Here is an 11,954-nt window from a genome sequence, read left to right as displayed (position 1 = left end):
GGAGGTCCCTGCCTCTCTAAGCCGCCTCTCCCGGAGCAAAGAACTGTCTGTATTCAGCAGCAGCCGGGTAAGACGGTGGGGGAAGCCTCTTGTGTAGTGGATCTGTGTTGTGCTTTCTCTCCTTCAGTACTGGAGGGGGCTCCACCTCCGCTCCTCTCCCCTCCCCAGAAGTAGGTGGGACCAGTTCAAGCCCTGTAGCTGAGCTCCTGCTTTCTGATGATTGTGCCATTAGAGGAATGCTCCTTCGCTCACCACCTCTTGTCATGAAATTTTTTACGTGCAGTTTACAAAGGCATTGACATCATCCGGAGAGCAGCCTCGGAATTAACGCCAAACAAACAACCGGAGGGACGGGTTTCTATTTCACATGTTATTCAAAAAACCAGCTACCTAGCTCAGCAGCTGTGGTGTGGACAGGGATCGGATCAGGAAAGCTGGGTCTGCACTGGAGGAATTAATGGTGCCCTTATTATTTTATTTGTACTGTTTATTGGAAATCGATGGGTTTGGGATTTTTGTAGAGGAACAAGTGAAATGAGCAAATCCAAGAAGATTGACCGTTGCTGATTAGCCTCCACTTAGTGTTGTGTTCACCTAGGGTAAGTTGATTGATTCACTTTGGAGACTTAATTAAAAGCATTCTAAAGCTTTGAATCGGATCTTCCCCTTTTTTGGTTTTTGATATGGGGGACAAATCTTTCAAGGTGAATTTGCTGTTTTTTTTCTTGCCCCATCCTCTCTGAAGAACTATAATTTTCTCCCTGCCCAACATGTTACAGTAAATTTTAGTTCTAGAAAACACTGTTTATTATTATTATTATTATTTAAAAAGAAACAGTATCTAGACTCAAATATGGCAAAAAATTATGTGGAAGGGTCTAAGGAAGACCTGAGCAAAATTTCAGAAGAGGAGATGATGAGATGGAGCAAGGAAGAGCTGGTGAAAAGACTGAGGAAAGTAGAAAATGAAAAAATGAACTTAATGGTGGAACATGGCAACTTAATGAAGGATGTAAACAGGAGGCTCCAGGTTCATCTGCATGAGATCAGGGGGCTGAAGGAGGTGAATCAGAAATTACAGGATGATAATCAGGAACTGAGAGAGCTCTGCTGCTTCTTGGATGATGACCGGCAGAAAGGCAAAAAGCTGTCCAGGGAATGGCAAAGGTTTGGGAGGCACACGGCCAGTGTGATGTGGAAAGAAGTTGGAATGTATCAACAGAAGCTGAAGGAGCTAGAGGCAAAGCAGGAGTCCCTCATGAGGGAGAACATGGAGCTGAAGGAGATAGTCCTCATGCTAGATGAAGAGAGAAATGGAGCTGGCTCTAGGAGCTCTATAGACAGCCAAGCCAGTTTGACCAATCTGAATGGGAGCTCTGGGACCAGGGATGTGGGGGATGGTAGTAGCACCTCCAGCACTGGGAGCGCAGGGAGCCCAGATCATCATCACCATCACCTCCACCATCACAAACCTGTCGAGAATAAGGCTGGAGCAATAAGGAGATCTATGGATGACTTGTCTGTACCCGTTCACCACAGGAGTATCCCCAATGGTCTCAATGGTAAGTCTGTTCCCCCACTTCCTCCCTCTCTCTAGTTCTGTTTGAGGAAGTGCTGTCTAGTGTTTACACAACTGGGGTGAGGTGACATGGGGGCTGTGCTTAGCTCTGCCACAGATTTCCAGTTTGAACTTGGGCAAGTCACTTTAACCACTCTGCCTCCACTTTGCCACCTATGCAACGGAGATGTCTGTCTCAAGGAGGTGTTGTGAGGGTTAGTGCATTGACCTTTGGACAGTGCATGTAGCCGGAAGAGTCCATGGGAATGCATGTTATTATTTATTATAAGGAGTAGTAATTGTATGATAAGAAATACAGAGGGGACCTTCTGGGAAATGTGAAATGCACCCTGTGCATTTCTCTGTGATTTTATTAAACCTCTTAATCTGATAACTAGTTCGTAGTGGAGCTGTTTTGATGTAGTTACACTATTGTTAAATGCTCATCAGATGCATTATTAATGGGGGGCTGTGAGATGGTCTTTTATTTTTTTGTTTTAAGTCCTGGCAGGCTAACTGACTATATGTTTTCTGAATTAAATAACATTGATTTTCCTGTTAGTGTTTTGTTTTATCTTAGCTGCTTGCCTGATAGTTTCATGAGCTTGAGAAAAGCATAGTTGGGATGTTGGAATTATTACAATCCTCATCTGCCAAATAATGGATAAAAGCATCACCTGTTAACTACATGGGGCTTTCACTGGCAGACTGTCTGAAACTAAGCAATGCCTAGTAGCTAAAGACTGTGTTCAATGTATAGGAATTAGCTTAACTTTTTTGCTTCCTCCCCTTCCTCTTGTGAAATAATCAGAGAGGCAGGGATCATTCTATAACTGAAACTGTACTTATACTTTATACAACGTGTGGTCACAATTAGAAAAATGCCAATATGGAATGATGACAGGCCTCATCCTGTTCTTCTCAGGCAGGCAAAGTTGAGTCTATATTGAGCTGGCTTTAAAATAATACTAATATTGATAATAATAATATTACTAGCATATCCCGAGAATGTCCTTAAAATCCAGATTTGTGGGGAAAGAAGTCTGGGATGCAAAAGGATTTCAAATTTGACAGGAAGAACTTCTAAAGGGTGCAATTCTGATGAGAAGAACCAACAGGAAGCAACCTGGGCTCATATGTGACAGCTAGAGTTTCAGCTTCTTCAAGCCCTTTCCACCAGAATGTCCAAATCAGATTGGAATATTCTGTGGTAAATGGGGTATAAACTACAGCATCCTCCTTTTCCAAGCTTAGAAACTGCACCCTCAGCACCGCCAGCTTGCAACAGCAAGGACTGAGTGGAATGTCAGAAGGGAGGAGCGGGGGAGTTGGTTCTTCTGATTGATGTGCTCAACTTGTCATGTTCCAAACGTGAGAATGTTACACTTACAAAGGGGTAGATGTAGTTCATCCCCTCCAATGGGAGAACCACAGGATGGGGCAGATAAGGGACTGCCAAGTCACCCTAAGACTGAAGGAGTTCTAGGAGTGATGGAGGGAGCAGAGGCCATGGCAAGGTCCTGGTGTTCTATGGGTAAGCCTCAGGGCCACTGAGAATGTGAGTGGGACTCACTCAGCACTTATCAGCCCAATCCTGAAGAGTGTTATCCTTCACTAACTTGCCATGCTCCGAGTTCCCTTGCAATAGCTGCCTTTTCCCTACAATAGTTGAACACATTACACCCATTTAACTCAGGGAAGGAATGCTGGTTTAGAGGCTGGTACTGTCCTCAGATGTTGCAGGACATAGTATCTTAAACGTAATTTGCTTCTCACGCTACTCTGCCATCTCATGAATTTTGAGCAGCATTTTAAAATGTCTTCAAAGCAGAATTGTAGATCTTATTTTATAAAGCTTTGCTGTTTGCATTTCAGATGCTTTGCCTTGATGTGTATTGTGCAAAAAAAGCATTTTAATTCTAAATTCTTTCTTTGTGGGAGGAGGGTCACAAAGTCTTTTTGATATACTGGGTCAAGTTCCTCCTAGATGTCACTCCACTAATTTCAGTAGAGTGACACCAGGGCTGAGTTTAGCCCATTTATGGTAACCAGATGTTTTCATGAATTGGATTGTTTGCTAACGCAAAGCATAAAAAAAGGCCCTGATGCCATGGTGATGGGCGCCGTAGAAAAACATTAGATAGAATTCAGTTGCCTCCCTCTGCTTACACAAGAAAAGGAAAGTCTGCAACTGCAGGGCCGAGTTGGGCATGGAAGTGGGGAGTGCTGCCTCTGCATGCCAGCCTCTCCAACCCTCCCCTCTCTAAGCTTCCCTCTAAGCTTCACCACTAGTGTCCAGTGCTATGGGATGCATGAGCCAGAGCTGCTAGATCAGGGGGTTTCAACCTTTTTTCATTTGTGGACCCCTAAAAAATTTCAAATGGAGGTGTTGACCACTTTGGAAATTGTAGACATAATCTGCAGACCCTCAGGGGTCAGTGGATCGCAGATTGAAAACCACTGTTCTATGGTAACAACTACCTTTTGCGGACCCCTTAGACATAGTCAGCGGACGCCCAGGGGTCTGCGGACCACAGGTTGAAAAGCACTGTGCTAGATTCTCCACTCGCCGGGGTCATTGACACAAGTTATGGCAGTTTGCGTGATAACTTGCCTAGTTTCTCACTCTGCGCTGGGCAACCGCTCCCCCTGCACTACATATGCTGCCTCACCCCCTCCTTTTGATGCTCGTAGCTGGGGAAACCATGTAGCCCTTCACATTCCATGAAGTCCAAGAACTGTAAAGAGGTGAGTGCCTTGCGGAGTAGAAGCAAGGAGACACAGCATAGATACCGTTTACTTCCAGAGGTTCTCTCAGGATATTTGGTATTGGGCAGGGTGAGGAAAGTCTGGGTTCAGAGGATGTAGCCCTTGAGCTCTTTCCCATGGGGTGTGTATGTGGAACTTTGCCCTGATGGGATAAATCCAAGAAAACTCTGTGTTTAAACTCAGTTTCCATTTCTCTGAGTGGAAATAACCCATGTAGAGGAGAAGGGAGTATTAGGTTTGGTAGGATCTCATGTGTGTAGGATGGGGAGCAGCCTGGCTTGGGTTTTTGTGTAGGAAGGAGCAATGTGGACTTAGGGAAAACTTTGCAGAAGTGGTGACAGGTTTAGGTTCCTCTGTTTAATGGATGCCCAACTTGAAACACTTAGGATGGTCTCTTTGGGAAATGTTGACACTGACTCTTTACCATGAACTTGTATAGTTTCATGTCTGCTGGTGTGCACATATAATCTACACTCTGTAATAATTCATGTATGGATGCCAGTAAACCTGATCTGGTGAGTTAGGTGGTGAAGCTGTAAAATGACTTGCATAGTTGTCATTCTCCGATGGCATCGGTATTCAGCAGAGGCCCTGTGCCTTTGGAAAAGCTTGTGAATACATATGCAAATGCAGCTTCTTATCTGGCTACTTTTGATTGGCAGCAAGAAGTCTGGCACTGAGGCACACTCAGGACAGTGTGCTGCAATTCTGGTAAGGCTGCTGCAATGTGGAAAAGCGAGACAGGTGAACATAAAGAATGCAGAAAGTCGAGTGAGTCTGTGGTTGAGCTGAGACTGAAACAGTCTGCATCATGGATTCGGTCCATTTGTTCTGCTTGGTGATTCTTGTGCCGTAAGCACAAGAAGGTGGAATTCAAATTTCTTTACATTTTTGGATTGATTTATCTCCCTTGAATAAAAAGAAAGGGGAAATTTTGAGGGTTGAGGGTCTTGTTGCAGAGAAGCACTGGTGCTAGGTTTTAATTTTTTGTGGCATTAGGCAAACTAAAAAATGCCCAGGCTGCCCATCCCCTAGCTACTCAGACAGAAAACAGTCCCTACATGGTTTCTTAGCTCTAAGAGCCTAAGATAGGACGTGGAGTAAGAGTACTCAGGTTTTGCTTGGGGATCATGCTTTCCTATGTATTAAGCAGAATGATTTCAGTTGGATAGTGGTTTTGTGAAAGAGTCAAGCACTTGGAGAAAAAAGAAAAGGAGTACTTGTGGCACCTTAGAGACTAACCAATTTATTTGAGCATAAGCTTTCGTGAGCTACAGCTCACTTCATCGGATGCATCCGATGAAGTGAGCTGTAGCTCACGAAAGCTTATGCTCAAATAAATTGGTTAGTCTCTAAGGTGCCACAAGTACTCCTTTTCTTTTTGCGAATACAGACTAACACGGCTGTTACTCTGAAACCAAGCCCTTGGAGGCCATTCAACTCATCTCTCACACGACAAATTAGATTTGAAGGAGGTCTGTACGAGAGAACAGAGTTTAAACCACAGCCTTGCTTTCCCTTTCTCCTATGAGCCTATGGAAGTGGGACTGAGCACAAGAGCCTAATCTAGCGTCCACTGTCCATCCTCCTGTTGACTTCAATGGCCCGAGGATCAGGCCCAAGGTGAGATGATGTACATGAAATGATAGATTCGCCAGGTAAATTCAGGCTAATTTTAGTAGCCATGATAAAGAACATTGTCCTACTTTCCCTTTTCTTACCTCTCATTCTCTTTCCTTTAAAGTATATCAGTTCTGTGGTGCAAGGGGATCTTAGTAGGCCTTTTATCAGAGAAGTTTCCAGAGCTCTGTGACTAACTACTGACAACAGCAGTAATCATGGTATTAAAGATAAGTGATGACCCCAAATTTACTAGAATAGTGTATAAAATCTACCATGTCTCTGGATATTCTGTAAAAAGCCAGGTAGAAATCTGTCTGGCCTTACTGTCTGGCTTTACAAGCTGCTTGCGTGTGCTTGTTAACTGTAAGGTATGTGGGAAATTAGACTCTCAGGGACTGATCCAAAGACTGCTGAAGTCAAAGTGAGTATTTCTATTGACTTTTGCGGACTCTAGATCTGACGCTTATTACTGTTATCCAATAACAGTTGAAAGCATAAGACAATTGGCTTCCATAGGATTTGTGTGCACCTCTGGGACTCTGCACAGCTGATAATATGAGGCAAATGTGACACTGGTGCCGGTGTGGAACAATTCCACCCATTGGTGACCAATCACCAGTGTAGCTGCAATGGTGTAAACCACTAGCGAAGACAAGGGCGGCTGTGACTTTCACCAGTCCAGTTTAACTCTGCTTGAAATAAGGGTAAATGCAAATTGTGGCTTTCCTTTCCACACTAGAGGTTTGTATTGGTGCAAACACACTAGCAATTGATGGATGAGATGGAGACAAAATCCCAGTGCATACAAGGCTTGAGGGCTTTTCATTTTTCTCCAAGGGTCAAATTTTTGTCATGAGAGGTTCATACTCAGCTCCCATTGAAGTTGTTTGTTCTGGGTTCCTAAGCTGCTCCTCAGTTTGTCTTGCTGTTTCCCATGTCTCCTGTGCTTTATTCCAGTTGGCTACCAGCTCTAGCTGGGTCAACTTTTCTAAAAAACCAGAGCGGTCAGAAAGGTCTGTAGGAAATCTGTAAATTTGGCAATTAGGCTATTGATTGATGTCTCTGCTGTAATAATTCAACACTGCTATCCTCTTCAATGGAAGAAGAATTATCTGTGAGGACGAGGGGGTGGAAAGATCACTAGTTTTACCGATTCCCACTTGTAAATGTTCACATATTTACCTAGAGGGGACAATATATTATGTTTAAAATGGTGGCAAAGAAACATTGTTTAAAGAGCTGTTCCATGCAGGTTGGTATTGATCTTCTTTCTCCCTCTATCCATTCTGTTCTCTTTAGGGCCAAAGTCCTTTGTTGTTATCGGAGTATTGCAATCATAGCTCAGTGGTTTGAGCAGTGGCTTGCTAAACCCGGGGTTGTGAGTTCAACCCTTGAGGGGGTCATTTAGGGATATGGGGCAAAAATTGGTTGGACGAGTTAATTGGGGATTGGTCGTGCTTTGAGCAGGGGGTTGGACTAGATGATCTCCTGAGGTCCCTTCCAACCCTGATATTCTATGATTCTATGATTCTAAGTATATACATTTGCGAGAGTGCATTAATGAGGCCTGAGAGACCAAAAGGAGGTAGGGGTAGGCAATGTCAGGCAGAAACAAGAGATATGGATTATTTAAGGTATTTTAGTGACCATCTGCCACACACTGAAGAAACGGACATTTTTCTATAGTTCTGATGGAATCCCAAAAGTTAATTTTTACAGTAAAATTTTCTTTGGAGAGGGACTCAAATCAGACTCCGCTCTCTTGCACACTCTCTGCTTCCTCCACATGAATTATGTGGCAAGGGTAGTGAAATCTGAACCCAGATCTGGGTCTTGTTTCCACAAAAGCCTCTTTCTTTAGAATAGGCCAAACTAGAGCCCTGGATCGAAACATGAAGTTGTTGGATCTGAGGTTGGCTCAAGCTTCAAATCTAATATGCTTATTCTAATAATATTTAGCACTTGCTCTTCAAAGTGCTGTAGAAACATTAATTTTTTGATGCTGTTGTATTTTACATGACAATAGTTCTAACATTTTAGAACATGAGCTACAATCCTTCATGATAACCATGGAAACTTGCCCTGGGCTGAAACTTTAAATGTAAGACCTGAGCAGAATATCGTTTTAAAATCTTCTGAAATTTTATCTGGGTCTGTGAGTAGAAGATTAAAAAATGCCCATGTTTCAAAGTGCCACCAAGAATGTGATTTGAGTCTCTTCAGGCCAGATGTTCATTGTCCACTAATTTTGAGTGCCTCAGTTTTTGGGTGACACCTAATGCCAGATTTTTCAGAGGTGTTGAGCTCATGCCTTCCTTTTAGACTTGCACTGGGAGTTATGGGTACTTCTAAAAATCAGTCCATAGATGTTTAAGCTGGGCCCCCAAAATTGGTGTCATGTTTAGAAATTTGCATCCTGTTGCCTGAATCTCTCAATGCTTTCTCCTTCAATCTCATTAATAATTTTGGCCTCTCTTCCAAAGAGACCTTTCACTGTTATGAGATGTCCCCTAGGAAGGAAAACTCCCTATTGATTAAAAGGCAATTTTCTATGGCTCTTGATGGAATTATCCACTTACACCTGTCAAAAGCAATCAAAATAAGGGATGTAAACTATGTTTGTTGCAATGTAAATGATTTGGTTCCTCCGGAGACGTTTGATCAGATAAAGCAGAGGATCAAATTAAACAGCGATCTAATGAAGTGGCAGGTACAGTAACTCAAAATGCAGTCCTGCCATGCCCAGTAAATGGGGAATGTGCGGGGCATGACCATTAAAACAGGCTGAGATTTAGTAGAGGTCTCACTGTGGTAATAGTGGGCCTGTAAAAGGCTAAGGGATAATTATTCCTTTGTGGCAATGAGGGCTAAGTGTCTGGTGTCTTTCATGCCTTTGGATTAATGCCCTAGGAGGCACTGGGCAGAGCACAGCGACCAATAGCTCCTGCTACCAGTGAGAAGGTGTAACCAATGCCCTCCTGCTGGTGAGCAGCGAGACGGTGTGGAGCTTGTGACTCTGCCCATACCTCCCTCACATTCACCTCCCCTGGGATCTATTATTGCTGTCCCAGCTTCACAGGGCATCCTTCTGACCTGAGGCCTGCCTCGGGTGCAGGTGCTCTGGAGGGCAGTAGGAAAGGAGAAAAGGGCTAGTAGCCAATGGGCTTAAATCGACCCAACCATTTCGGATATACTTTCCACGCAGCAGAATAAGGGAAATTAATGCTATTTTACACTGGTTTTAAATCTGCTAAAGCTGTGACTCAAGGAAAGACAGTTGATGCTTGAACTCAATCCTCACTCATGAGCAATCTATCCTTAACTTTATCTCATTGCAAAGCATATGACATTGCTGACCTTGGTAGTACTGGGGTGACTTAGTGCCAGAACTCACATCCGTAGCTTTTACCTGTATGGGTTGTATGGGTTTGTGTTCTCATTTGTATTGTTATTTTTAAAGATGCCTTTTGTCTGGGAGTTGGAATTTATCATGCCCTGTCTCAAAATGTCATCATCTCCTTGTGGTTAACTTGCTGCAATTCATGAAACACTTGGCTGCCAGAAGTAGTTATGTGCAGCCGTTCCGCTGCCTGTGTAATGGACAGAAAATTGTAAGCAGCGCTGCTAGGCACTCGCACACTAACATGTCCACCACGAAGAGGCTGACCCATTTCCACAAATAGATAACTACTGGCAGGAAAAGTAGCATTGTCTCAGAGAATCTGCCTTTCCGTTGCCTATTGACTTGTGAAGTAAGAAGAAGGTTAACTCTGTCTCCCGCATCAACAATCATGCCAACACGTGACTCTCCATAGTAACAGAAGCATCGTTGCTCATGTACATTTGTAAATCGCTTCTTCATCTGACAGAGGCTTAAAACGGCAGCAATTCCATTTTTCTAATGAGCACTTTTATTTGTGAATGGGATGCATGGTGTACAGCACTCGGAAATGATCTCTGGGTATAGATAGGCATTTATGAAGCACTTATCACTGAGGTATTGGAGTGCTGCATTGCATGTTATATATGACACCTTTGTTGTCTTGTGAGTCTGCACCATTTGGGCCAGGCTGCAATTGACTTTTGTGCACAGGGACCACAGAAAAAGAGGGGCCGCCTACCTTATATTGCCCTTGCAAGAGCTGGTCACAATGACAGGGACTGCTTGCCCCTGGCTCCCTTTGGAGAGCAAATCACCTGGCCTCTCCTCCACACAGGTTCAAGGAGTGGGGCTGGGCACTTAGAAGAGGGGGAGGGATAGCTCAGTGGTTTGAGCATTGGCCTGCTATACCCAGGATTGTGAGTTCAATCCTTGAGGAGGCCATTTTGGGATCGGTGGCAAAAATTGGGGATTGGTCCTGCTTTGGGTAGACTAGATGACCTCCTGAGGTCCCTTCCAACCCTGATATACTATGAAGAGCAACAGGCTAGTGCACAGTGTGTACCTGTGGGGGAGAGTGCCTCCCTGAGGCATTGTGGTCCCCCTACACCGTAACACCCAGTCTAGCTGTATATGAACGGGAGTGGTATTCAACATCCTCATTGAAACCAGCTGTCCCATCATCCAGTGCAGTTTTTAAATGCTGTTCTAGTCACTGTCAGGAGCACTCCTTAGGATAATTGAGGCCTGTTCACAAACCCTTACTCATCAGCATTGACTCACTGGCCTGTACTCCTCTCTGTACTAGCTCGGGCTGCTGTGCTCTGAGGTGACTTCAACCTGGGAGAGGGTAACCAGTAGTGCTGGTTCTCTACTAGGGAACGCAGCCTTAGGAGCCTTGCCACAGGAAGCTGTCAGTCAGCACATCCCCACCCCCGCTGCAGCCACTTCAGTCAGTGGTGCCAAATTTTCAGCTTGCTTGGGCAGTTTTGATTACTACGGGCTCCAGTCTCCCTGATTGTGGGCTCCAGTCAGGGATCATGACCCCATTATGCTAGGCACTGTACACAATCAGAACAAAAAAGACGGTCCCTGCCTTAAAGCACTTACAATCTAAGACTATGACAAGAGACAACAGTTGGATACAGTCTTTCTGCTCCCAGGGACCCTGTGGTCTGGTCAAAGCTATCCTAAACCAGGGATGAATTTAGCAGATTGGTTTCAGTGGGGTTCTCATGAGAACCCCACGTTTGCAGGCTTCTCAGTAATGTATGAACCAGTGTCACATAAGCATGGTGGGTTTCTCTTCACATTACCATATGAATTTGGGAATAATAGCGGTGATTGGAGGGGTTGTGGGCTCAGGTGCACGGGTCAGGTGCACACTGAAGATCAAAGAGTAGAAGGGTGATAAGATTGCTAGACTATGTTGTAGTGTCAACCCAGCCCTGCCTGCAGGGCCTGCTCAAGCAAATCTACAACACCCTGCAAAGCTATTCAGTTGCCCTCTCTACCCCCTGCAGTAAGGCTCAAGACAGTGTGTTGATCTCCTTTCTTCTCCTGCACCTGCCCCAAACTGCTCTGCTATGCCTGCTGGGGATCTGGCCTCACAATAGGGAAACAGAGCTTAAGTGTTTATGGAGGAAACTAGGGGATTAGTGGATGGAGGAGGTGGGGGGAGCCTGCATGAGCCTAGCTAGGCTCACAATAAAGAGGGAAGGACTTCTGGGTTTCCCAGGGGGCTCATGTTATCACCACCATGGAGTCAAAATAAGGCTGCTCCTGCTTCACATCGCTTGGACAAGAGCTGGAGCAGTAGGCAACGTACTGTTGTTTTAGCCTGTCCCCGGTGAGGTGGAGCGTGGCCTCATGAGCTAGGGCCCCACCCTGCCTGTGGGCTTGGTGCATCCTGATATAAGAAAATGAGGTTGTAGTGTGTGGTAAGTGTGCTGCTCTGTGCAGTAAGCTGCAGGACTGATGTTGCCTTGAGCTGTCACTAAAGAATGATTCTATCAAAAGGAAAAGGGAGAGGATAAAGAGGACAAGTCAAAGCAGATCAATAAAAACAAACAACTATTTAAAAAAATTAGGTAATCCTTGTGGCATTTCCAGTCCCTGAAGCTC

The 11,954-nt window shown here is 44.6% G+C and overlaps 1 protein-coding gene across 2 annotated transcripts in view; it reads left to right on the top strand.

Moving 5' to 3' along the window:
• Positions 1-53: 53 nt before the first annotated feature.
• Positions 54-11,954, top strand: part of CCDC85C (coiled-coil domain containing 85C) — a 159,942-nt gene continuing 148,041 nt past the window's right edge. The window contains exon 1 of one of the 2 annotated variants that reach the window (XM_074956211.1): positions 54-1,562. In XM_074956211.1, coding sequence (XP_074812312.1) covers positions 854-1,562 — 709 coding nt within the window. In that variant the 5' untranslated portion in view covers positions 54-853. The remainder of the gene's footprint in view (positions 1,563-11,954) is intronic. The other variant, XM_074956212.1, reaches the window with a different exon arrangement.

This window comes from Natator depressus, chromosome 6 (genome assembly GCF_965152275.1).
Source record: "Natator depressus isolate rNatDep1 chromosome 6, rNatDep2.hap1, whole genome shotgun sequence".
Lineage (NCBI taxonomy): Eukaryota > Metazoa > Chordata > Testudines > Cheloniidae > Natator > Natator depressus.
This window is presented reverse-complemented; position numbering and strand designations above follow the sequence as displayed.